The sequence below is a fragment of the Sciurus vulgaris genome, assembly GCF_902686455.1.
Source record: "Sciurus vulgaris genome assembly, chromosome: 9".
NCBI lineage: Eukaryota > Metazoa > Chordata > Mammalia > Rodentia > Sciuridae > Sciurus > Sciurus vulgaris.
Window position 1 is genome coordinate 8,622,889 of NC_136469.1, and position 27,600 is coordinate 8,650,488.

At 37.1% G+C, this 27,600-nt stretch overlaps 2 protein-coding genes across 7 annotated transcripts; one reads left to right on the plus strand and one right to left on the minus strand.

Annotated features, from left to right (window-relative positions):
- Positions 1-2,846: 2,846 nt before the first annotated feature.
- LOC306669631 (uncharacterized protein) lies at positions 2,847-9,452 on the minus strand. 5 transcript variants are annotated; one of them, XM_079153697.1, is made up of 4 exons: positions 8,583-9,452; positions 7,265-7,404; positions 4,783-5,219; positions 2,847-3,388 (listed from the first exon to the last, which is right to left on the minus strand). In XM_079153697.1, the coding sequence occupies exon 1, from the start codon at positions 9,448-9,450 to the stop codon at positions 8,857-8,859; it is 594 nt and encodes a 197-aa protein (XP_079009823.1). In that variant the 5' UTR covers positions 9,451-9,452; the 3' UTR covers positions 2,847-3,388; positions 4,783-5,219; positions 7,265-7,404; positions 8,583-8,856. The 5 variants fall into 5 exon arrangements, with proteins under 5 accessions (XP_079009823.1, XP_079009826.1, XP_079009824.1 ...); XM_079153700.1 differs by lacking the exon at positions 7,265-7,404 and having other exon boundaries at positions 4,783-5,115; positions 8,643-9,452; XM_079153698.1 differs by lacking the exon at positions 7,265-7,404 and having other exon boundaries at positions 8,643-9,452.
- PLK4 (polo like kinase 4) lies at positions 8,954-27,600 on the plus strand. Of its 2 annotated transcripts, none has more exons than XM_079153677.1 (16): positions 8,954-9,089; positions 9,622-9,717; positions 10,943-11,038; positions 11,117-11,231; positions 13,967-14,990; positions 15,876-15,976; positions 18,868-19,172; positions 20,020-20,124; positions 20,752-20,854; positions 21,400-21,549; positions 22,214-22,347; positions 22,444-22,535; positions 22,676-22,823; positions 23,528-23,668; positions 24,934-25,040; positions 26,967-27,600. In XM_079153677.1, the coding sequence occupies exons 1-16, from the start codon at positions 9,060-9,062 to the stop codon at positions 27,067-27,069; spliced, it is 2,850 nt and encodes a 949-aa protein (XP_079009803.1). In that variant the 5' UTR covers positions 8,954-9,059; the 3' UTR covers positions 27,070-27,600. The 2 variants fall into 2 exon arrangements, with proteins under 2 accessions (XP_079009803.1, XP_079009802.1); XM_079153676.1 differs by lacking the exon at positions 8,954-9,089 and adding an exon at positions 9,334-9,487.

The window sequence follows — 27,600 nt, forward strand, 5'->3', positions numbered from 1 at the left end:
GCCAGAGTAGCCAACTTGGATAATCCTGTAAGCTGTATCGCCCATCTTTAGGTGGGGCAGATCCCATCCTGAGATGCCTGCTGGAGACTGGAAGCTCATTGTCCAGTACCTTTCATGTGTCACGTTACTGAAGACTGGGAGGTATGAACACTGTATGACGGTTACAAAGTATAGATATTTTTCTTCTCCTTATTGAAGTGGTTGAGTGTAGGGGAATGCTGGAAATTGCCCACAATACTGATGAAGAGACCTGTGAGTCTTGTGAGACCTGGGACAATGCAGGAAGAGAGTGAAATGCTGTGTTGTTTTCCACCCTGACTCCACAGCTGGGTGAGGTGGAATCTCCCCTAGGCAGGGACAGGAGTGAAGAGCCTCACCAAACTTGCAGATGTTGGCATTCCTAGCTACTGGAAAGTTTCATAATCCTCACAGGCTTGTGGCCCACTTATGTAAGAAGTCCCTACAGTAGCCTTGCTTTGAAGCAGGATCTCATCACTTCCCAGTGTACCCACACTAGCCAGGAACCACTGGAGGAGGAAGTAAAGTAACACGGACAGCTCCCTGACACGGCATTTAACAACAGAAACCCTGCTGGCCAGGATGGTATGAAATCAACCAAATTTTTAAAGAAAATGAGAGTCATCCACAATTTCCATATCCAGCTAAAAACCTTCAGAAACATTAGAAATAAAGATTTTCCAAGAACAACCAGACCAAACTTGCAAAAGAAGGGAATCCTGGATCCAGAAATGAAAGGTAAATACCATCTTGATGGCAGCGAAAGTATAAATCCCAGTAGAAGAGGAGGTATACAGGAGAGAGAAAATATTAGCAAGCAACCCAGAAATGAAAGAACATTTAAAATGGTAAGACTAAGACCTTAACTTTCAATAATCTTGAATGTAGAGAGACTAATTCTCCAATTAAAAAATACATAATAGCTGTTTTAATAGACCCAACAATGTTCTACAGAAAACAAGTGAAAGAAGTGGAAATGGTATTCCAAGGAAATGGACACCTAAAGAGAACAGGAGCAGCTCTACTTCCACCCATCAAAGACAAGGTTACAACGATTACATGTTTTGATTCAGATGCTAACGTCACCTTTTGTCACAACACCCAACTTGTAAAACTGACTTTAAAGGTGTGATAGGCTCAAATACAATAATGGTATTTCTCTCACCAATGGATGATCCTGACAAAAAACAATGGAACATGTAAGTGAAACTGCTACACAGCAAATGGACCTAAGAGACACTTGTATTTTCTGTCCAACAGGTACAGGGTACACTCAATAGCTCATGGAACTTTCTCTAAGATAGACACTGTGGCCTATTATATGAAATCATATTCTGTCTTATCTACTCATAACAGTAAAACTAAAAATTATAAAAATACATGGAAACTGCCCAGTACACTTTTCAACCAATGGTGGGTCATTAAATAAATCAGAAGGAAATTTAAATAAATTCCTTAAAACTGGCCAGGTGCAGTGGTGCAAGCCTGTAATCCCAGTAGCTACAGAGGGTGAGGCAGGAGGATCTCAAAGTTCAAAGCCAGCCTCAGTAAGTGAGGTGCTAAGCAACTCAGTGAGATCCTGTCTCTAAATAAAATACAAAGTCGGGCTGGGGATACGGCTAAGTGGGTTGAGTGCCCTTAGTTCAATCCCCAGTACCAGAAAAAAAATTTTCAATTCCTTAAAACCAATGAAAGTGCAAATATATCAAAACCTGCAGGATACTGGAAAAGCAGTTCTAAGAGGAAATGTATAGGAGAGTATATCAAACAACCTAGGCATGCATCCCAAATACTTAGAAAGAACCAAATCCCAAATTAGTAAAAGACCAAATCAGAAAGAATGAAAGACTAAAGAGTTGGTCTTTGAAAAGATAAACAAAATTGACAAACCTATTAAGCTACTGCAGTTAAAAATGGTGCAACATTGGTACAGGGATGAAATACAACTGAATATAAATTGTATTACAATTAGTAATGAATAAATAACCTGAATCTAATTGTGAGGAGATACTGGCAAACTCCAATTAAAGAATGCTGTATAAAAAAAAAAATGACCTTCACAACACACACAAATGGAAACAATGAGGTGATGGATGTTTTAATAATTATTTCACGATGTACATCAAATCATCGCACAACAAAACTGGAGTAATACAATTTTTATGTGTACTAGATCTGTAATAGAGGGGAAAGATGCTTTAAAACGACATTGGAATGATCAACATCAGAATATGAACTTTATTATACCAATGTCAAACATCTTTATTTTGATAACACACCCTGGTAGAAGGATCTTTGTTCTTAGAAGTTCACAGAAATAAGGGATAACTTTTAGAATATTTAATATAAATAGGAGGCCTGCAGTACACAGAATTTAAGTGTATTAAAATGTTAATTTTGTGAACCTGGGCTGGGGTTGTGGCTCTAGAAGCATTTGCCTAACACGTGAGGCACTGGGTTCAATCCTCAGCACTACATAAAAATAAAAGGTACTGGGTTCATCCACAACTAAAAATATTTTTTTTCAATTGCTGCATCTAAGAATTCAGAAGTTCTTTATCATAACTTTTCTGAAAATTTTAAATTATTTCTAACTATAAAGTTTTAAAAAATGCTGTGCAGGAACTTCTGCAAAGTCAATAGGTAAAGCAAGTCTAATTGGAAGACTGGGTTCTTGGGAACTCAATAAGAATTACTTAAGAATTATAACATGACCTTTTAGGAAGGACTACCAGAAATGAAGGAGAAAAGCTGACTTTTCCCTGAACAGAGATTTTTCTTATCGCTTCTGTAGAGACAAACTTGCGTAAATTTGAAGCATGCATTAATGTAGAAGAAAGTGATCTGTCCCAATGCACCCAGCATCAACAAAGAATCTCAAGTAGGGACGACGGGAGATGGAGAAAAAACAGACATTTTCAAGTAAAGCTGGGGCCAGGTGAGACACTGCACTCTGATGGAGGAAGTTTATTATAAAGGGTCTCATAATTAGGAAGTTCAACTATAGGGGCATTGTAAGTTGCTCAAGTCTCATGAGTTATCAAGAGGCTTCTTTGGTGCACTAAAGTTAACAAACTAAAAACATTTCTGCAGTTATCCTAATGTTGCAATACCAGGAACATCCAGCTGCACACAGGAAGCCCATTGTACGGAATGTCTGATAACTCTTAGTGTCTGTTAACATCCTTGCCTTTTTGGCAAGGAAGGTTTCCCAGGCTTGGTTTTTGCTAATACCACAGGATCAGCCGATGATAGGTTTGGGGTGGGGGGTGCTGATCGGCTCTCCACATGCCCCCCTTTCTTTTTAATTGCAACTGACGCATGTCTACTTGGAGGTGTTGGAATTGGTATCTGATGTGACTGCAGATGACTATGAGAAAATAATACAAAATTCAACGTAAGGAAACAAGCCCGATAAAATACCATGTAGTATGTTTTAGCACATTCCAAGGACTGAAACCATTTAGGTCATTTAACAGTTTTTCAGGAAAACCTGGCAGGAGACAACATAGGAATCTTTCTTTTTTGCATGACTTGGATGTAACCATGTAGTTGTAAAAGATCTAAACTAACACTGTTAAGATTTTAAATTCCTAATAGATGGATCTTTATTTTCTTCCAATCTCACTGGGAATTACTATATAAAACAGGTGTTACATAAATAAATTGATAAGCAACTTGGCATTGTCATTGTTCTCTGACCTTAAAACTTTATATCTGATCACCTAAGTTTATTACAGTGCAGCTTTTAAAGCATTTAACTTAGCTTTAAGTTTACCATCAATATTCTCCTGATCTCAGAGGGCTCTTGATGTATTTTCTGTCAAAGCAGAGACAAAATGAGTTGTTTGAATGTCCTGTGCCTGAGTGTCAGAGACAGTGATCGTAGAAGCAATCACACTAATCAAAGTAATGATACCAAAGACTGTAAGTCCCACAGCACACGGTGATTGACTCAGCCAATTATGAAGTTCTTGAAGAACCTGTAGGCCTATATCTTAATACCAGGCAAGGCATCTGCAATGCTGCTGGGAAGCATAAGGAAGGAAGGCTGGTATAAAACCAAAATATCTTGATTTTTAATAGGCTTAGTCACACAATTAGTAAGATTATAGTTAGTATATTGTAAAAAATATTAATCATCCATTTTTGTGCTATTAGTATTTCCTATTAATGACACATAAGGAGACTGTACACACAACCACAAAGGAGTTAGCAGTACAATCACTGGTTACATCTGCAAGTGATTGACTAGTGGATTTAACAAGATCCAGAGCAACAATTAGAAACCATAAATTCTTCTGAGTGCCTCCTGATCCTGTGGTCAAGACTTTACTAACAAACCTTCCAGGAGTCATGGGTTCATTATGAGGATGTGCTAGATCAAACTTTGAGACTAGTCCAGGACATATGACTTGGACTGGAAAATATTATGTCTTACAGGAACTAAATTAGGACAATCTAGCCATTAAGGAAAAGTTCCCAGTTCTGAAGTGGTGGAATTAGGGCAATAAGGGACACAAGTATCACCACAGGATGTCTTATATTCCTGGGACACTTGTAAGCAGCCACTTTTTTGGTCACAACACTATACCCAGAGAAAGTTAAAGTAATGAGAGGGAATAATATGGAAGTCAGACTGACCCCTCCCACTATGGCAGAATAAACTGTAAACTCTGGAATAGATCCTTCAGCCCAGGTAGTGGGATAAATTATGGGAGGATCTGGAAAATATGTCCAATGAGTTCTCGTTACCATACATACCTGACAACTTACAACGGCCAGCATTGCCATAAACACGGTAGCTGGTGTCACAGGGACGCCCTGACTCTCAATCACATTCTCAGCTTTGTTTGTCAGGTTCTTGATCTGACCCCAAGTCGGGGGACTTGAAATCAGTGTGCCCGTCATTGCTTGTCTGTTTTTCTTGCATCTTTTCCTCTTCAGATTGTTTCGGGGCAGCTTCTGCTCCGGCTCTGCTGTTTTTGAAGCGATCCTCGGTCTTTTTAATTCGGGTTCGGGTTCGGGTTCGGCTGTTGGATCCATGTTGATGATGCACTGCTCACTCAGGTACCCAAATCAGCTTCTCAGCACCTTCTGGAAAGATACAGACATAACCTCTTCTCCCCATCATTATTGGATCTGGCCACTCCATTTTCCTGATTGTAAATCTTTCCACCATACCATTCCTGCTGAACAAACTGAAAAGAGATTTGCTATCTCTAAGTCGCAGTGTGATCCTTCTTTTCACGATTTAAGAAATTTAAAGTAAAAAGAGCATGATGCAATTCATTCTGGTCTCAAAGTTTGATCTAGCGCATCCTCATAATGAACCCATGACTCCTGGAAGGTTTGTTAGTAAAGTCATGACCACAGGATCAGGAGGCACTCAGAAGAATTTATGGTATCTAATTGTTGCTCTGGATCTTGTTAATCCACTAGTCAATCACTTGCAGATGTAACCAGTGATTGTACTGCTAACTCCTTTGTGGTTGTGTGTACAGTCTCCTTATGTGTCATTAATAGGAAATACTAATAGCACAAAATTCTGCAGAGATGGATAATACCTATCTCCCCCTTTGGTTTTGAAGTTGAACTTTTAACATTTTATTGGCACATTCTACTATTCTTCTCCCTGAGCATTGTATGGGCTTCATGTCTTACGAATAAAATGAATAAGAAGCACAAAAGCACTGAAAAGAACTGGTATAAGCTGGATCATTTGAATTCCTGAGGTTTGCCCATGACTACAAAAGAAGCCAATGATTAATGACATGTTTAGCACTTTCTCCTGTTTGTGTTGTAGCAAAAATGAGAATAGGTGTCAATAGACACGTGTACCCAATGTTGTCTTCGAAACTGCTATACAGGTGTCACATCCATCTGTCAAATATGATTTGGTTAAAGGCCCCAAGGATTTACCCCAGTTGATAAGCTGGGAGATAAGTGACACACTGAGGGCATTGTTTAAGTATGGTCTGAGCCTGCTCCAAAGTGAGGTGACATTCTTTGCACAAACTGGAAGCAATTTGGTGACATAGGGCATGTAATGCTTAAGACAAGGAATAAGGTGCTATACATTCTACTGAAAATGTACTGAAAGAGATGATCTATAACATTGTTTCCTTCTACTAAAGGTCCTGGAAGACCTGAATGAGCCCAAATACATTCAATAAAACATGTGTGACAGCCTTGTTGCAGTGTTTTGTAAAGATTTAAGAAGTTGAAATAATTCCTCAGTCAGCATGCCCAATAGTGGCTGTTTAAATTACTTGAGTTGCTCCTACTGCATAAGCACTGTCACTGTAAATACTTATAGATTCTGATAAAAAATGTTGTAGGACAAAAATTATAGCTTTCATTTCAGCACACTACAGGGGAGAAATCTGATGAATTTTAGACTCTCTTTTCCTATGAAATCCAGCCCTCCCTGAGCTGGACCAGTTACAGCCTGAGAAACTGGTTAGTGCAAACAATTTTAGGGAAAAGAAAAGTAATTATAGAAGCAAACTGTAAAATTTTATTAACAGGGTAATGACTATCAATTTGGTCAGGAAAATCAGCAAGTGTAATCTGTCAACTTGTATTTTGTCAAAGCCAATCTTGTTGTGCAATAATAAAAGGAACTACAAAAAGGGAAGGCTCTAGCCCTAAGAGTTGCTGCATTTGATATTGGATATTTGAAATTAGTTGAGCAACTGAATCATTAAGTGGCATTAAGGATTTAGAGGAATGTGGCAGGTGAAGTCATTTTATAATTTTTGTTTCTTGTCAAAGTACTCCCATAGGGGTACAAGTAGTAGGAAAAATCAGTACTTGAATAGATCTATTTAGATCAACCCTAGTAAGTTGGGCTGCTTAAAAAGTCTACTCTACACAAGTCAGCACAGTTTTAGCTTCTAAAGTACGTCATTGAGAAGACAGAGTTGGATCTCCGTTGAGGATACTGAACAAATGCCCTAGCTCTGCTGTAATTAACTTTTAAGAAGGATGTTAACCAATTAATGTCACCCAGAAGTTTTTGGAAGTCAGAGAGTACATAAGGTGTCTATTGTAATGTGAAGTTATCAAGAGGCTTCTTTGTGCACTAAAAAGTTAGAACCAGAAACATTTTTGCAGTTATCTTACTGCTGCAGTGCTAGGAATATCCTGGTATTGTTCTGTTACAGTCAAGAAACCCGCTGTCTGGGAATGTCTGGTAACTGTAAGCATCAGAGCAGAGTGTCAAGGATGTAAACATCCTCGCCTTTTTGGCAAGGAATGTTTTCCAGGCTTGGCTTTTGATGACACTCCAGGATCAGTGATGACTGGGGTTCATCTGCTCTCCACGGCTTTCAATTTAGAAACAGATCTAAATTTGTGCACTAGATTTATTTTACAGCATTCCTTAAAAAAAAAGAAAAGAAAGAAAGAAAGAAAGAAAGAAAAGAAAAATCACAATTGTCTCTGCAAAAAGTGCATCAACCCCACCTTGGAGAGGTCTCTTGATCCGTATAGAACAGTGAGATCTTAGCTACAAATTATTATATGAATGACATTATAATACTTAATAATTTTCCAAAAGAATGGAATATAGAATTAAATATTCTACAATAAACTATTATGATAGAATTCTTCAAGCAAGCACCAGTTGCCAACTTCTTCCTCTCAAAAGGAGGCAAAAATGAAAGGCAGGCTGAGAGGTAAGGTACTGGGCAGCTTTTCAGACAAGTTATGTCAGGCCTTAAGAAAAAAATCCATTACTTCTGATCACCTGCATCTGACCTAACCTTAACATGACAATTAGGCAAAAGAACAGAACCTGCTGGGCGTGGTGACCCACACCTGTAATCCTGGCGGCTGGGGAGGCGGAGGAAGGAGGATTGCAAGTTCAAGACCAGCCTCAGCAACTGAGCAAGGCCCTAGGCAACTTAGACTCTATCTCAAAATTAAAAATAAAAAAAGGACTGGACATGTGGCTAGGTGGTTAAGCATCTGGGGAATTCAATCCCTGATTCCAAAAAAAATTCCAGAACTCAGGCTTGACCAACCTCCCTAAGAACGCAGTCCGTTTTCCCATCCGTCTTAGACGCGTTCTGCCCACCACCCCAGTACGGTCAGCACGCATGGAGGACGACTACCTTTGTTCTCCGACTACAACTTCGTTTTCTTCGGAACGCTTTAAGGCAACGGGAATCTGTTCCCGGGCCTGGGTCACTCCCGTCTGGCTCGGAGCGAACCACCGTGTGCTTTCCCGAACGCAGAGCCCTGACGTTGGCTCGGCCTTCCCGTTCTTGGGCACCACGCACGTTAACTTGCTAGGGAGAACTCTGCAGTCAGCCATGGAGGCAAACGGTGACGGCTTAACAGGGTGGTGACGTTTTCCGTACTTTCTCGGTGAGTGTAAACCCGAGACTTTTTAATGGTTTCTGTTGTTTTTGTTTTGATTTGAGGCGCCGGGGAGAGAAAGCAAGGCCTCGCACACGCTGGGCAGGCCTTCTCTACCAACCACGCCGAGCCCTTCGGGCAGCTGAGCCCTCCCTGGAAGTGGCAGTCCTTTTCCAGACAGTGAAGCTGTAACTCACCAGCTGGAAACGTCAGGTCTCCGAGGCCGGCGGCCTTACGGGTCTCACCGAGACTCCCACCAGAGCCAGGCTGCAGCGGGATCGGCAGCGAAGGCCTGTGTCCTGCGCTTCCGGCCTCGGACCTTGCACCGGAAGCCAGGGCGAGCACGGAGGAGAGCCTGCCGCGCACGCGCGGAGGAAGGCCTGACGCGCATGCGCGCCAGCCAGCCTCTCCGAAGCGACGTCTTCTGACGTCACCGCCAGTCTCTCTTGGACGGCAACCGGCGGGAGTTTTTCAAAATGGGAGTGCAGAGGCACCGCCCAAGCCTCGGGAGGTGTCAAGGAATCCCTTCGGTGGCTTTAGCATCGTCGCCGGGAGCGGCGGCCTAGAAGGCAGAGCCTGATGGGCACCTCGACCGGCTGGCTGCCTGGAGCTCCACCTCGAAGGGACTGCGAGAAGGGGGCTGACCCGGGGAGCGCCGGCCCGGGCCGCAGAATATGGCGGCCTGCATCGGCGACAAGATCGAGGTGAACCGACTGGCAGGCTGAGGCTGCTGGGCGGCACTCGAGCCCCCAGTGGGAAGCGGGCGAGCCAAGCCAACGGCTGCGGCCGGGCGGAGGCGGCGCCGGTGGTCGGGCCGCCGCCCTGCTGCAGCCGGGGCCCCGCCGCCTCCGTGGCAATCCCGCCGGTCCTGCCGCGCCGGCCACCAAGGCCACCTCCCCCGTCTCCAGGGGGATGGCGGTTGGCCGCGGCGGGAGCTGCGGCGGGAGCTGCGGGGGGCTCCCAGGTGTTGGCTGGAGGCGGGAGGAGGCGCAGCCTGTGCTGAGGTGGAGTCCCACGGGTGCTCGGTCTGGCGGGCCTGGGGTCCGGGGGAGTCCTGCAGAGCATCGCCATGCCTTCTACCGCAGACTCCTGCTACATTGAGGTGGAATACCTACCCGAATTTTGTCCAACTCTCCTCTCAACCCTTTGCATCCTGTTTTTCCAGGCTGTTTGTATCCTTTTTCCTTTCTTCTCCTGTGAGTCATCACACATAATCTCTAAATTTTACTTTTTAAGGATTTTAAAGTCGGAAATCTGCTCGGTAAAGGATCATTTGCTGGTGTCTACAGAGCTGAGTCCATTCACACTGGTTTGGAAGTTGCAATCAAAATGGTAAGACTAGGGCTGGGGTGGTGGATCAGTGGCAGAGTGTTTGCCTAGCATGTGTGAGGCGCTGGGTTCCAGTCTCAGCACCGCATATAAATAAATAAAATGAAGGTCCATTGACAACTAAAATAACATTTTTAAAACATGGTGAGACTATGTTAATCAACTTTTCTTCTGTACTTTGCAATTAACTAAAGGTGTGCTATTTGAGATGTCACAAATTCCTTACCAGCACCTACCAGCCTTTTCTTTGATTAGGGTGTAAAGAATACATCCTGTAGGACCTGTGGCAGAGTGCTTGCCTAGCAGGTGTGAGTCACTGTGTTCAATCCTTAGCATCACATGAAAATAAACAAATAAAATAAAGTCATTCTGTCTATCTACAACTACAAAAAAAAAAAGAAAGAAAGAAAAAAGGATACATCATACTGGCAAAAGACAATACTGACAAATCCAGCAGTTCAGCTTAAGGATGTTTTAGGGGGCATTAACTTGCTTTAATGTTTTATCTTCATTACTGTTCAGTAGACATGGTGTGTTTTAATTGTGCATGCTTGGAGTCAAGTGTAGAATTCAAATAATTTTTTATAATAATACACTTGTATGTAGTTCTGTATTACAGTATAAGTATTAATCCAAAATACTATTCCCCATCATTAGAAGTCAGTCTGATAGGAATAACATAAACATTAACAAATTTGAGAATTAATTATCAAAACTAGTTGGAAAAAGGAAAGGAAATTTGGTTTAAAGCCTGACTAAATTTGGATTTTCTTAGGGATAGGACAATTGTGCTATTAAAGTAGTTAATTTGACAGAGGGTACTAGAATGCATTGGACTGAACGTCCACTCTGCTAAGCACTCTGCTGGGTAAACAGGAAAAATAGACCCAACTGAGTAAGTTGATCTCAAAGACATATATAAAACATCTTCAAACTATTTTAAATTAAAATATAATTTCTTTTCAAAGATGGCTTAATTCCCCCCACCACCTGCACTAGGAATTGCACCCAGGTGTGCTTTACCACTGACCTACCTTTCAGCCCTTTTTTTTTGTTTTTGAGACGGGGTCTCACTGAGTTGCTGGGGTTGGCCTGGAACTTTCCATCCTCCTGTCTCAGCATCCTCAGTAATTGGAGTGTGCCACTGTACCCAGATCAAACATGATTTTTAACAATTTTATATTTGTAAGTTAATCATCAACATTGAAAACTCTTCTGTTACTTTTAGATAGATAAAAAAGCCATGTACAAAGCTGGAATGGTACAGCGAGTCCAGAATGAGGTGAAAATACATTGTCAATTGAAACATCCCTCTATCTTGGAGGTAAGATACAGTTTTATAGAAGTAGCCAAGGACACTGAATTTTTTTATTATAATTTATTTTGCTTTTTCACATTTCAGCTATATAACTATTTTGAAGATAACAATTATGTGTACCTGGTATTAGAAATGTGTCATAATGGTGAAATGAACAGATACCTAAAGAACAGAATGAAACCTTTCTCGGAAAATGAAGGTAAGCTTCTTTTTTACTTTCTTTCTTTTGCTTTCCAAAAGTGTGTTCTGAAAAAAATATGCTCTTTTATAATATTTGATAAAACTGAATTATTTCCTTAGGCTAGAAATGATCCCACTCCCACACACACACAACACTATTCTTCTTTTTTTTTTTTTTTTTTTTTTTTTTTTGGCGGTGCTGGGGATTGAACCCAGGGCCTTGTGCTTGCAAGGCAAGCACTCTACCAACTGAGCTATCTCCCCAGCCCCTATTCTTCTTAATAACAATTTAAGAATTACAGAAAATAAGAAATTTGTCATTTATTCCCAGAAACACATTTCAAATTAAGTTATTGTTAGCAGTTTACTATGTAAATTTCAAATCTAGAATGTGTTTTACAATGCCATTGATGACAGATGTTGAAACCATTTATTACAGAAAATGTGGATCTCATAAGTAGAGTACTGTGAATTCCTTTGCACTTAACACTCAGCTTCCAAAAACTATAGTCATCAACACCCTTTAATCCCCTGATTCACTAGAGTATTTTGAAGCAAATTATAGACATCTTATTATCTATAAATATTTTAGTATTTATCTTTATAGAATCTGGACTTCAAAAAAAAATAATCACAAATTCATTATCACACTGAATAATTCTCAGATTTCCCTAGTCTCTCATAAATAATTTTTTGCAGTTCAAATCAGAATCAAATAAGGTCCATTGTCAAACTAAACTTTTTTTTTTTTTTTTTTTTTTTTTTAAGTTTTCTTGCCCTTGTAACTGAGATTGCAGATGAGCTAAGAAAGATGGGTTCTGATAAACTTTTTGTACATTTCAATCTGTTGAAAAACAATTTGGTCATATATACTGAGACAGAAATGTTTATGTCCTTTGACTCAAATTCCATTTTTGGAAGTTTATTCTGAAGAAGTAGTACAAATTGAAAAATCCATACACACATTGATGATGAGTACTGCATTTTTCAAAGTATTTAATGATATGAAAGACCTTTTTGCTGGGCACAGTTGTGCACATCTATAATAATATAATCCCAGCAATTTGGGAGACTGAAGCTGGAGAATCACAAGATCAAGGCTAGCCTCAGCAATTAAACAAGACCTTGTCTCAAAATAAAAAATAGAAAGGGCTGGGGTTTTAGTTCAGTGTAAAGCACCCCTAGGTTGTATCCCCAGAATTGCTAAAAAAAGAAATAGAGCCTTTTTAGGTAAGACAGAAATAGCAAAAGTAATAAAGGAAAAATACCAGTTTGAATTAAAATTAAAAGTTTCTATACACTTTTAACAAACTTAAAAGAGAAAGATAGGTTTGATCCTTAATAGCACATACACAAAAACCATATGTCTTTTTTACGTGTGTGTGTGTGTGTGTGTGTGTGTGTGTGTGTGTAACTGACTAGAAATTCATATTAAAAAAGTCATGTCTAAAAAGATAATCAAATAGAAAAGTTGGGAATATGAGACACTGAAGAAAAAGTATCAATAACCAATAAACATATGAAAAGATGTTCAAATGCAGTAGTAATCATGAAGATGCTAAACCAATAACAAAGTACCATCTTTCACTCATTGATTTGGAACAGCCTACTCCTTCACAAGGATCTGCATGAAAATAAAGCCTTTTTAATAATAACATAATACATTTTCTTATTCTTTAGTCCAGTGATTCTATATCTTTAATATATTATAGAGGATTTCCCATACACATTCACAAGAAAACAAGCATGTATAAGAATGTTTACTGATGTATTTTTTTTTAAATTTTGTTGTAATTGTAGATGGACAGAATACCTTTATTTGTTTTTTTTTTATTTGTTTTTTTATGTGGTGCTAAGGGTCAATCCCAGTGCCTCACATGTGCTAGGCAAGAACTCTGCCTCTGAGCTACAGCCCCAGCCCTATTGCTTTTTTTTTTTTAAATCTTGAAATAGCAGTAATGACCCAAATGTTCATCAACAGCGATTAAGTAGAGATCTATGATACTGCCATAGAAATAAAAATTAATGAAACCATATATTTAAAAAGCATTTATTACAATGTCTATAGATTTAAATATACATATGCAAGCAGAGAAACAAAAGAATATAAACAAACTTGATGTCGACTAGGTTTTAGGAGCATTCGGGAGGTATCAAAAGAAAGTTAACTTTTTTCTTTTTTACAATTAGTATAGATTTATGAATTGTTTGTACAGTTAAAAATAATTTTCTTAATTTTTATGCAATTCTCGTTTCCCTAATCACATCCAAATGCTAATGAAATTTAGCTTCTCTTAAAACTCATTAGTTGGGAAAAGCAAATATTAAACGGGGTGCCTTGTTTATTTAATAGAAATTGGGTAATATTATAATACATTATAATACCACAGAAGTTGAACTTTAGTTGGTAAATTCTAGCTGCAAGCTAGTATTTTAATGTTATACTCTAACTTGTACCTGTGTTTCGTAGTGGTTTTTGTTTTTTGTTTTTTGTTTTTGTTTTTTTGTTGTTTTTTGGTACCAAGGATTGAACTCTGGGGCATTTGACCCCTGAACCCCATTCCCAGCCCTATTTTGTATTTTATTTAGAGACGGTATCACTGAGTTGCTTAGCGCCTTGCCATTGCTGAGGCTGGCTTTGAACTCAGGGTCCTCCTGTCTCAGCCTCCCGAGCTGCTCCAGCTCATGGTGTATTGTAAATACTGAGTCTTCAGATTTCCTCAGTTGAAAGTTCTCTTTTTTGTGTCCTCACAGCTCGACATTTCATGCACCAGATCATCACAGGAATGTTGTATCTGCATTCTCATGGCATATTACACCGGGACCTCACACTTTCTAATCTCTTACTTACTCGTAATATGAATATCAAGATTGCTGATTTTGGGCTGGCAACTCAATTGAAAATGCCACATGAAAAGCACTATACATTATGTGGAACTCCTAATTACATTTCACCAGAAATTGCAACTCGAAGTGCACACGGGCTTGAATCTGATGTTTGGTCCTTGGGCTGCATGTTTTATACATTACTTATTGGAAGACCACCTTTTGATACTGACACAGTCAAGAACACGTTAAATAAAGTCGTACTGGCAGATTATGAAATGCCAACTTTTTTGTCGAGAGAGGCCAAGGATCTTATTCACCAGTTACTTCGTAGAAATCCAGCAGATCGTTTAAGTCTGTCTTCAGTACTGGACCATCCTTTTATGTCCCAAAATTCTTCAACAAAAAGTAGAGATTTAGGAACTGTAGAAGACTCAATTGATAGTGGACATGCCACAATTTCTACTGCAATTACAGCTTCTTCCAGTACCAGTATAAGTGGTAGTTTACTTGACAGAAGACGCCTCTTGATTGGTCAACCCCTTCCAAATAAAATGACTGTATTTCCAAAGCATAAAAATGCAAGTGACTTTTCTTCAGGAGATGGAAGCAGTTTTTGTACTCAATGGGGAAATCAAGCATATGAAGCCAGTAACAGTGGAAGAGGAAGAGGGACTCAAGATGCAGAAGAAAGGCCACATTCTCGATACCTCCGTAGAGCCCATTCCTCTGATAGATCTGGCACTTCTAATAGTCAGTCTCGAGCAAAAACTTATACAATGGAACGATGTCACTCAGCAGAAACACTTTCAAAGTCCAAAAGATCAGGAGGAGAAGAAAATGAAGACCGATACTCACCTACAAACAGCAATGTCAATATTTTTCATTTCTTTAAAGAAAAGACATCTCATAGTTCTGGATCTTTTGAAAGACCTGATAACAACCAAGCACTGTAAGAATAATTCTATCAGAAGTATTTTATTTTCTATAAACATTATACGAGCACAAATATGAGGCTGCATCTAAATGAATGCCTTTTTTTTTTAACTGAAGCATTTATCAATTATGATTCTCATTTCTTACTAGTAAAGCACTGGAATAATAATTTAGAGTTATGGTTAAAATGCCCTTTAAAAGTGAGTGTATTTGTTGCTGAATGTGTTCATGCTGTGTTTAATTCTTGGGAGTCTAGTTTCATATATATGGAACAGGTCTTCTGTATAAAACACCATGTATTAAACAAGTCTGATCCCTGAAGTAGTCTGATAGTAACTACAAACAGAGAAAGAAGTTGAGCCTGAGTTTCGAGTAATTATAGTACTAATACTACTTCTAACAAGACAACTAATTGTTTTAGTGACTTTTTTGAATGTATTCAATTTTTTTATGATTTTTTTTTTTTTTTTTTTTTTTTTTTTTTTTTTGCGGTACTGGGGATCGAACTCAGGGCCTTGTGCTTGCAAGGCAAGCACTCTACCAGCTGAGCTATCTCCCCAGCCCTTTTTTATGATTTTTTTAATGCTTGAATTATTAAAGGGCAGCAGCCATATAGAAACATCACAACACCCTGGCATTTTGGCCTGGGACTTTAGCATTTTAGAGACAGTGTAATTATGCAAATATTTCAGTTATCCTAAAATTTGTAGGAATTCAAATCTGTCTTCTAATAAATATTTCTACCTTAAAAAGTTGGCTCAGTACTGGGGGTCTAGTACTGTGATAGAACACATTCAGCATGTAGGAAGCCGTAAGTTTGATCCCTAGTACCTTGCCCCCCCCCCACAGAAAGTTGCCTGATCATTTTTTAATTAGTTTTTGGGACTTTGTTTTTCTTTAGTTCAAATCATCTTTGTCCAGGAAAAAGTCCTTTTCCGTTTTCAGACCAGACACCGCAAACTGAAATGGTACAACAGTGGTTTGGAAATCTGCAAATGAATGGTGAGTGTTTAATGTAGTATTTAATTAAAAGCTAATGACTTAAGACACGCAGCATTGTAGTTTTCTTGTTTTTGTTTTTTGTTTGTTTGTGGTTTGGTAGGTGCCAGGGATTAAACTCAGGGGCACTCAATTGCTGAGCCACATCCCCAGCTCTATTTATATTTTATTTAGATGCAGGGTCTCACTAAGGTGCTTAGGGCCTCAGGCTCCCAAGCCACTGGGGTTACAGGCATATGCCACTGCACCTGGCCATTATAGTTTTCTTTTTGCGCTTTTTAAAATAAAACATCTTTCTGTAAACTGTATTATAATAAGACTGTTAATATTTTGAATATTTACTATAAGTCAGCTACTGTCCTTAATACTCAGCATACATGATGAATTTGTTAAATTCTCACAAAAACGTATGAGGAAGATATTGTTATTATGCTTATTTTACAGTTAAGGAAATTGTGCACAGAATTCTGTTGTACATGCTTGCATAACCATTAAGTGCAGAAGCCAGGATCCAACCCAAGCAGTGTGTCTTAGAAGCTTTTCCCTTAAGTCCTCTGCTTTTGCAGCCTCTCTATAATAAGCACCTACTCTCGGTGCCCATAAAATAGTTAAAAGATGTTTGGCTTTATTTTTAAGTGAAGCTAATATGGACTCTACTCAGGTGGGGCCTCACACCCAAATACAAAGCTACCAAAATCTAGGTATTTTTAAGTAGCAAAATTCAAGTCATTATTTTATTTATAGATTCAAAGTGTAAATATTAACCCAGTAAGTTCCATAATCCCAGATGTGGGACACCTATAAAAACTTAAATTGAGCAACATATATACCACTTACTTTTGAAATAAATATTATGTTTTTAGATGATTCTTTTGAGAAAAATAATACAGTGAATGATTAGAGCATTTGAAAACATGTAAAGGATAGATAAGCTATGATTTCCAACCCATTTTAATGCACCTCTGTCAATTTCATTGAAATATTTGCAGAATTGAAAACTGGGGACTTAATGGGTTAAACATTCTTCATTAATGAACATAACAGATTAACAGAAGGTGGGATGAGGAATAATAATGAAAAAAGAGAATTGTAAAACATATGGAGAGGAGGAGATCATTTTTTACTGAGTGTTGTATTACCTCACACACAAAAGAGTACATAGTGGCTGTAATTTAAGCTGAGTGTTGTTTGTCATCTCAAGAGTCTATTCGGTTTTTTTTCTTTTTTCAAAAGAAATGTGTGTGACTTTCAGAAACCACAAAGGAAATTAATCTTTTCATATATACTTGAAAATATCCTTGGAAATAATGCAAGTTTGCTTTTTAAATGATAAAACTGATAATGTACTTCTTGCTCTACTTCTGTTGTATTTACAAGTATTTCTGTTTGACAGTATGGACTTGTCTAGACAGAGAAGTAACCTTTTTAAAAGTAATATAGTGATGCTGCTATAATTTTAAATTATTTTATTTGATACAGAATATTTGTCTGGCCAGGCGTGGTGGTGCGCACCTGTAATCCTAGCAGATCGAGAGGCTGAGGCAGGAGGATCATGAGTTCAAAGCCAGCCTCAGGGGCTGGGGTTGTGGCACAGTGGTGGAGCACTTGCCCAGCATATGTGAGGTGTTGGGTTCAATTCTCAGCACCACATATAAGTAAATGAAATAAAGATCTGTCAACAACTTAAAAAAAAAAAAAAAAAAAAAAAAAAAAACCAGCCCCACAAACTTAGCAAGGACCCTGAGCAACTCACTGAGAATCTCTAAATAAAAAATATAAAAACAGGCTGGGGATGTGGCTCACTGGTTAAGCACTTATGGTTCATTCCCCAGTACCAATTAAAAAAAAAAAAAAAAAACTTTTTTTTCTGTTGTAATGAGAGTGGGAAAAGTGTTTTGGTTTGTTTTATTTTGCAGTACTGGGGATTGAACCCAGGGCATTGTGCTTGCCAGGCAAGCACTTAACCACTGACCTTAACCTCCAGCCTTGAGAGTTAAAGAGGCGAGTATAGATTCCCATGGGAACTAAAATAACAATTTAAAACATAAATTGGTAATATTCCTAAGAATTTTTCAAAAATACATATACACATGCAATATTAAATGTTAGTAATACTGAAGCTATTCATATGGTGTTTTTAGTTGTAGGTATTCTAAGCAATGATAGGATAGGAGGTTCTTAGCATAAAAAGTAAATTTATGTATTTTTTTTAATGTGGAATGATATGTGGGAACTCTTCTCAAATCTGCTTGTATTGTAACATAAGCTCACCTTAGAATTAGCAGGTGACCCTGCAGTGACTAGTTTTTTTTTTGCCTTAATTGAAAAATTTATTGCCTATTATATCTTTTGTGATCTGGCTTAAAATACCCATTTAAAGTTACCTGTCTTTTTATGTCATACATTAGACTATTAGAATAATTTCTTATTTTAAAATAAAATTTCATATGCATATTTAAGGTACATAACATCATACACATGTATAGTAAAATGGCTATTATATTGGAACAAATTAATATATCTATCATGTCACATATTTACCCACTGTTCTCCCTTTGGCAAAAACAACTAAAATCTGCTCATTAGGAAATATCATCGTGAATAAAATAGACTATTACTTTGCTAGAATTTTTTTTTTCTTTTAATGCAAAGGTTTGGAGATGTAGCTCAGTGGTAGAGTGCTTCCATGGCATATGTAAGGGCCTAGGTTCAGTCTTCAATACAAAAAAAAAAAAAAAAAAGCAGCTAATATAATCAATGTGCCCTTGTTTTTCATAGCTGTAGCTTTTTAGTTATTTATAAACTGCTTTTTTCAATATGTATGATAGCTCATTTAAGAGAAACCACTGAGCACATTAGCATTAGCCCAAAAAGAGATTTTCATGTACATCCAGTTTTGCAGAAGGACCTGTCAAGAAATGCTTGGAGTGATACGAGAGCCAGAAAGAACTCTGATGCTCTGGATGATGCCACTGGTGTAAATCAGCTGGGTACCATGAAGTATACAACTGGACCACACAGTGACCCTGAGATGATGCAGCAAGAACCTGGTTTTGGCTTAGATCCTCTTTCCCAACAAAGCAAGACCAGGGGTGGGGAGTCAACACTGGGATGTCAGAAACACACCTTACGAAGCATTACGTCTCCTTTGACTGCTCACAGGCTAAAACCAATCAGACAGAAAACCAAAAAGGCTGTGGTAAGTATATTATTTTTCTAACCTACTCTTTGATATTTTTTTAAAAATACAGTTCTTGAAAACATGATGGTGTAGTCCCCTATAATGTCCCTGAACTTTGAGTATGTGCATGATAAACCCATTTAAATAGAAAAAAAATAAGTCTTCATGGAAATACAGCTTTTGTTTCCCTCTAGCTTTTTATAATAATGAAGTGATACTGATGTTGATTTTAAATTACTATTCTTAGAAAGTAGATTTGAATGTAAAACATTTAAAAATAATAGTTGTGTACTGTTCTAAATATTAATTTATTCACAATTCAAATAAGTGAATTAATACTTACTATTAACTTTTTGTTTTAGTTTTTATTTCTACATTTAGTTTGGGCTTAAATCCAAAGAGTAAACAAGAAATAATACCTTAATGTTTTAACTACTGAAATTATTTAAAGAAAAAGAGTATGTACATTTTATACTTTAAAAATTATCTTGTGAGGTGGGAAGGTAATTTTTTTTTTTTTTTTAATTACACATTCATCCTGTTTGTGTCTGCTTCCGGTTTCCCGCAGTCCTGCCTTTGTTTGGCTTGCTATTATCTCTAAGTCCTTCTCCGCCCTGCCTTCTGCTTTCTTTCTGCTCCCTGGTTATCACTTCACACTTCACTGTACATTCTCATCTTTGCACCTTATGGCTCACAGTTGTGTTCAAATATAGTTCTGGTCTGGACTGTTGGAGTGAAGCAGCTATTTGGTTTTCACTTTAATATTTGTTTCTGCTATGGTTAAGTAATTTTCTCACGTATCATGTGTGTCAGGATGTTTTAAACAAGAAAATTTTTATTGATTTTTTTTTTTTTTCCCCCTCAGGTGAGCATACTTGATTCAGAGGAGGTGTGTGTGGAGCTTCTAAAGGAATATACATCTCAAGAATATGTGAAAGAAGTTCTTCAAATATCTAGTGATGGGAATATGGTAATGTACAGTTATTTTATCTGACAACTTCAAATCTTCACCTAAGCTTTTAGCATTGCAATTCATTTTACAGTGAGATCTCTAAATTTTTTTAAAAGCAGTTTTTATGATATGATAGTCTCTGTAGTTTAAAATCTAAAATAGCATGCCAAACATATTTAAGTAAATTAGTACAATTTTAAAAATAATTATAGGGCTGGGGACATAGCTCAGTGGTAGAGCAATTTGCCTAGAATGTATTAGATCCTGGGTTTGATTCTCAGCACTGCAATAAATAAATAAATAAATATAAATTATAACTAGTAACAAAATCTGAAGTTTTGATTTGTTTAAAAAGAAAAATAGAATAAAATACTATATTATACCATTTCTCTATAAAATAATACTTAATATTATGTTTGAACTTTTTTAATATATTTGTTAACAAAATATAGTGCTGGAACTGGGGTTATAGCTCAGTGGTAGAGCACTTGCCTAGCACATGTGAGGCACTGGGTTCGATCCTCAGCACCACATAAAAATAAATAAACAAAGGTATTGTGTTCATCTACAACTAAAAACATTTAAAAAATAGAGTGCTCTAATTCATTGGTATGTAATCAGAAGTCTTAAAAAAATTTTTGGCAGATCACTATATATTATCCAAATGATGGAAGAGGCTTTCCTCTTGCTGATAAACCACCCTCACCTATTGGCAACATCAGTAGGTACAGCTTTGACAGTTTACCAGGTATGTAAATTTAACAGGAAATGAATTTTGATAATAGATTTATATATACATAAACACTCTATATGGGTATTATAGGTTATAAATATTTTGGTTTTAGTCATGCTAATGTAATGTTCTTATACTTTGTATCTGGTCCATTTTGGTGTACCTTATTAATCCAATGTTTACTATTCATATTCTGTGTTTTAATGCTACTTTATTCTACTTAAAAGTAAAAAATAACTGGAATATTAAGTCCACACAAGTAAAATTGGTTCACTTATTTAATTACTAATGTGACTAGAATCACTTTAAAATTTTCAACATGAAGTGTCTAGTTTTTGATCTTTGAAATCATTACTGTACTACATACATGATCATTTATGTACAGCTTCCGGATACTATAAACTGGGGGAATAAGCACTCAACAAAAAGACTTAATTGAGGTGACTTTTAGGAACAAACAAGGCAATTTGTCTAACCCTATTAGAAATCATAACAGGTAGGTAAAACTATGTCACCTTAGTGTTCTCTTCCTTAACATTAGGTAATTTTTTTCCCTTTAGAAAAATATTGGCGAAAATACCAGTATGCTTCCAGATTTGTACAGCTTGTAAGATCTAAATCTCCCAAAATCACTTATTTTACAAGATATGCTAAGTGTATTTTGATGGAGAATTCTCCTGGTGCTGATTTTGAGGTCTGGTTTTATGATGGTAAGTACTGTTTTTAAAAAAAATTTTTTTCCTGTAGTTTGTAATTTGGTAGTCGTGTGTTTGTGTTTCTGATTCACCACAGAAGGTTTTTAATGTGTATAAATGTACATGTCTGTATCTGTACATAATACATATAGATATGTACATAGATATGCATATTTTCTGTACATATAAATTACAGGTGTATCATACTACATGGCAAGACATTTTAACCAAAGTTTGTTTATAGGTACCTTTCTGTAAATAATTTATATTATAATCTGTAAATATATTAGTCCTCCTTCCCTACTTCACTCTTAATTTAACTATACCCTGCTTGGTAATATAGCAGTGTCATGAAACGATATCCTTTTTCTTATTAGAAACTCAAATGGACATGTACCAAATTATGAGAAATATAAATGGGGCAGAAAGATTGGGGTTAATGAACATTCTAACCACCCTAAGTATCATGTAAAGATGATTTACTTTTAAGGCATAAATCTTTTAAGGGATACACATGCACACACATCACACAGGACATACATAATTGTAGTTGTCCATCAACTATGTTTTTAAATGAATATAAATGATATCTTGATCTGAAAGCTATTATATACTAGTATGATGATGAATATAAGTCTAGATAAATTGAAATAATAAAAGTATTATGCTTATTTTCTAGGAGCAAAAATACACAAAACAGAAGATTTCATTCAAGTAATTGAAAAGACTGGGAAATCTTACACATTAAAGGATGAGAGTGAAGTTCATAGCTTAAAAGAGGAAATAAAAATATACATGGACCATGCTAATGAGGTACACATCTGATAGATTTTTCATACTAATTAATTATAATTAATTAATTACAAATTACATAGGTCAAATATTGACAGAGCTGTTTTTTTAAAACAGGGTCATCGAATTTGTTTAGCACTGGAATCTGTAATTTCAGAAGAGGAAAAGAAAAGTAGGAGTGCTCCCTTTTTCCCAATAATTGTAGGAAGGTAAATGTTTAAAAGTTTTTAACATGGCTAAAATTTACAAGATTAAAAAAAAAAGTTTGGTTTACATCATAAACATTCTTTAGACATTTGTATATTACAAGTTTTAAAGGAAAATATTTGAACATTTCTTTCATCTTCAGAAAACCTGGTAATACTGGTTCACCTAAGGCACTATCACCACCTCCTTGTGTGGATCCAAACTGCTCAATAAGAGATGCACCATCTTTGGGCAGATTGATCACGAATAGTGCTACTACTCCACCACAGGCACCCATCCTTAGTCCTTCTGTGAGTAAATCTGTGTCTCTTACGTCCTTAACCCTTCAGGGACTACCTTACGCCCTTCATATAAAGTGGAATACCTCAGCAGAAGCCCTAGGGTTCTATCCCCAGCGCTACTCCATCCCCCACCCTTCAAAAGTAGAGGAGGCCGCGCAGTCAGCTGCCTTTCCCCAGGCGTATCCTGAGGCACTGTATCACAGAGGCTCTGCTGGAGCCTCAGAGGCCTTCTTGAGTCCCTTGAACAAGCCAAGGATCCTTCCACATGTTAATTTGACCTTTTGAGATGTACACAGTTGTTTTATTTTTTCTAATACAATATTAACTGCCTAAATATCCATGATAAGCTTATGATTAAGTACTTTTATTATTTATTTACTCAATGAACTATCATGTCAGTAAGACTATTTATACATAGAAAAATACATTGTTAAAGAAATAGGTGTGTGTTTACTCATACCTACATATATACATATTGTGATATGCAGCTATGAAAAAATATCCCTTGGGGAAAAAGATTAAAGAAATTAAAAGAAAATAACAGTTGGGTTATTTTCATTTCTTTATTTTTCTCATTTGCAATAATGTGGTTGTATTTTTAAATTTTTTTTCTTTAAATTAAGCTAATGAAAATCCAGTAATTCTCGATTTTTGCTGAAGTAGGCTTTTAAAAACACTAAAGAATAATATCTTTCTGTCTTTACTATTTGTAGGTAGTCAGAGCTGAAGGGCTTGGCCACACCACTACAACTTCAGCAACAAACATCTCTTCTCATAATTTAAAAGATTGTCTTCCTACATCAGCACAACTTTTGAAATCTGTTTTTGTGAAAAATGTTGGTTGGGCTACACAGGTGAGAAGTTTCTAGCAAAATGAATTTTCTCAATATAAATTTCTATTGGTTTTCACACTGATGAGACAATTACCCCAAAATATAAATTAGTATAATGATTGCAATAGAAGTTTTTTATTTTTTTATATTGGTTAAATCTTTAAAAATTTTAATGTTTTATTTGCATACAGTGGAAAACTTTATCGATGTTAACAGATTGTTTACCAAAAGTAGAGGTCATAATAATGGCCACTTATGATTAGTGGAGAACAATATCCAAAACATTGTAAGTTTCAGAAGCCATTTGTAATCAGTATGACTAGAGTTAACTTTAATTTGGCAAAAGAAGGAAAAGCTAATGTGTTTAAAGTAATTCAACATTGAGTTTCAAACTCAAACTGAATGTGGACATGAGCCCATGTATATATTATAAGAAGACTTAAAGATCTTAAGCAGGACACATGCCCTTTTACTTGCTGCTTAAATACCATGAACCCTTATTACTTTTGGGGGTTAGGTAATATCTGTTGAGTGCCTGCTTTTTGGTACCATATTTTTCATATACATCATCTAGTTTATCCCAAAAAGTAACCTAGTAAAGTTGACACTATCCCCTTTTAAAGATAATAAAATTATAGTTCGTAATGTTATATTGCCTTAGATGATCTCAACTATACTACTTGTTGGTGGGCAGAATCTGGCTGTAACCCTACGTCTGTTTGACTCCCCTGTCCTTGTTTGTTTTTTTTCTCTCTACCATGTGCCTCCCCATTTATCATTAATTGCTAAAAGAAGTTTCAGAGGCTAAGATGTAACATTTTCAGGCAAGGAAGAAATTCTGTGGCACTAGGAAAAAGAGAGGGTTGAAATACTTCATGCGGGGAGGGGTAAACACTCGGATATAGTGGAAATTAGTGGGAAACAGGATTTATTTAGAATAATTTTAATATCATAGTACTTCAGCTATTAAAGGAATAGCCCAGAAAACACATGAATATTCTCAATGCTGAAACTATTATAGTCCCAAATCTATAGTTACTAGAGTTTTAAAACTATAGGAAACTTGTTAAATATGTTCAACATGAGGGCTGGTTTGGTTTTGTTTTAGTTGTAGGTGGACACATACCTTTATTTTATTTTTATGTGGTGCTGAGGATTGAACCCAGGGCCTCAGGCATACTAGGCAAGTGCTCTGCCACTGAGTCACAACCCCCAACATGAGTGTTTTTGTAAGAACCTCATATCCTCTAGTGTATGCTCATTTTTTACGCTTATTATTTTTCTAGTTAACTAGTGGAGCTGTGTGGGTTCAGTTTAATGATGGGTCACAGCTGGTCGTCCAGGCAGGAGTATCTTCCATCAGTTATACGTCGCCAAGTGGTCAGACAACTAGGTAAGTTGTTAAAGTACTGGTTAAGATGACACTGTTTGCTGTATTTTGCTTTCTTGCTGTGCTAAAATAATAAAATTACCATCCCTTTTTTTATGTACCAGGGATTGAATAAGGGACAGTTAACTACTGAGCCACATCCCCAGCCCTTTTTAGTTTTTATTTTGTAGCAGGGTCTAGCTAACGTGTGGAGACGGGCCTTGAATTTTTGATCCTCCTGCCTCAGCTCCCGAGTCCCTGGGACCACAGGCATATCCCGCTACTCCACTGGCTACCGTTCCCCAAAGTGTTAATTACTCTTAGAGGTTCATAGCTCCTTTCAAACGCCTATTTTAGAATTACCTACAGTAATGCAGGGTAATTGGTATGAATAATCCACTCCCAATCCATTCAAGTGGGTAGATAAAGTGTAACCCCTTTTTTAAGGGTATTGGGAATTGAGTCCAGAGGCATGCATGTGCCAGTCAAGTGCTCTGCCGCTGACCTGCGTCCCTAGTGCCTCCGCGCAGCCTTACTCCATTGCCTTTTGCAGGAGTAATCAAGTTGAAAGTAGTATACCTAAAAAAAACATAGAAGCAAATCTGTCTTTTAAAAGATAACTTGAGGGCTGGGGCTGTAGCTTAATGACTGATCATTTGCCCACACAGATTCCACATCCAGAGTTCATCCAACAACAGGTCAAATATATTTGAAAAAATAGTACAAAACATGTACAGAATTTTTTTTCTTGTTATTCCTTGAATAATACAGTATAACTATTTGTATAGAATTTACATTGTATTTGATATTACCAGTAATCTTGAGAGGGCTTAGTGTAAGTGGGAAGGCGTGTATAGGTGACATGTGATACTGTGCCATTTCATGAAAGGGACTTAATGTATTCTCAGATTTTGGTGTCCAGGGGGTTTCTGGAACCAGTCACCTAACCATGCCAAGTGACAACTTCATATTCAATCTGCATGAATATGTGTACTGGGCACCTTGCCAAAAATTAGACATGTGTCAAAAGCATGAACAAGTTTCCATATTGAAGCCATGACTTACTATAAGGAAGTAAGACGTGAGGGTGCTGACAGCACGTGCTGCTTCATGAGCTGTGTCTCCTGGAGAAGAACGTGGGGCACGTGGAATTTGTGGCTCTACTGTTGCTTTTTGTGCAATGCCCATCCGTGTGCAGTAGCACCCCTTGAACTGCTCAGCTAGAGGCATCGTCAAAGCACTAAGTGGAAGGTGCGGATGTGAGGTTGGCAGGATCCGTGTTCACAGGACGAGGGCTGAGATTCTACTTGATAGAAGGTCAACTGGAAATGATTAACATCTAATAGAAGTGTATTCATAACATGTTTAACTTAGTGTTTCCTTAAAGCCGCCTTCAATTTAGTGAGGAATCCAGATTTACACCATGTTTTGGAAAATATAGTTGTTAAAATACTGGTTAAGATAACACCATTTGCTGTATTTTGCTTTCTTGCTATGCTAAAATAATAAGTTTTTAATTCTCTTTTTGTTATTTAAATGTTCACAAATTGTTCTATTTTTGTGGGGGGGCTTTTTGTTTTGTTTTTTGGGTATCAGGGATTGAACCCAGGGGCACTTAACCACTGAGCCACATCCCCAGCCCTTTTTATTTTTTATTTTGAGACAGAGTCTTGCTAAGTTGCTGAGGCTGGCTTTGAACTGGAGATTCTCCTGCCTCAGCCTCCCTAGCCGTTGGCATTATAGGCCTGTGCCATTGTGCCTGGCAAATTGTTCTATTTTAAGAAGAAAAAAATAGGTATGCTTCACCGATTGAGGTGGCTAATAAGTAATTGTGTATGATTTTTCTTGAGGTCTCTTGTCATTGAAGAATAAAAAATATAATATGTTTTTTGGTACTACCATACGAACCAAGTGATTATGGTTTGATCTTTTTTCTTTTACTTTACTTAGGTATGGAGAAAATGAAAAATTACCTGAGTACATCAGACAGAAACTACAGTGTCTTTCTTCCATCCTGTTGATGTTTTCTGATGCAACTCCTGGTTTTCATTGATTGAAACTCCTTTCAGAAATCTGCATTTAATAAATAACTTTTTGGTTGGCTTTCAAGTGACTTTTTTTTATTTAATATAACTTCTTCAGAAAGCCTTTCTATTAAAGAGAATTTTAATCCATACAAGTAAAGGATGTGTGCTGAGAGAACAAAGAAAGTCGAATGAAATTTGAGTCACCAAAAGTAGTTGGTCACAGAGTATTGTAGGATGCCTAACTTTGCTGTGAAAACATACCTTCAAGCTTACTGAGTGTATTTGTATTGAATGTTTTTTTAAAAGCAAAAATATAAATGGTGTGTGGTGTATTTGTGCTTTTATTGTTTCCCTACTTCTCAGACATGTTGAGAATCATGGACAAAATATGCTGTAGTTTTGGAATTTTCAAATATGTAAATAGTATGTATTTATGTTGTGAGTAACATGTAAACTTGTATATTTGTTTTATATTTATTTTTGTAGAACCAGTGTCTGATTAAACATTTTGACAAATGCATTTTATAAAAAAATAAATAGAACAACAAGTAATTTTA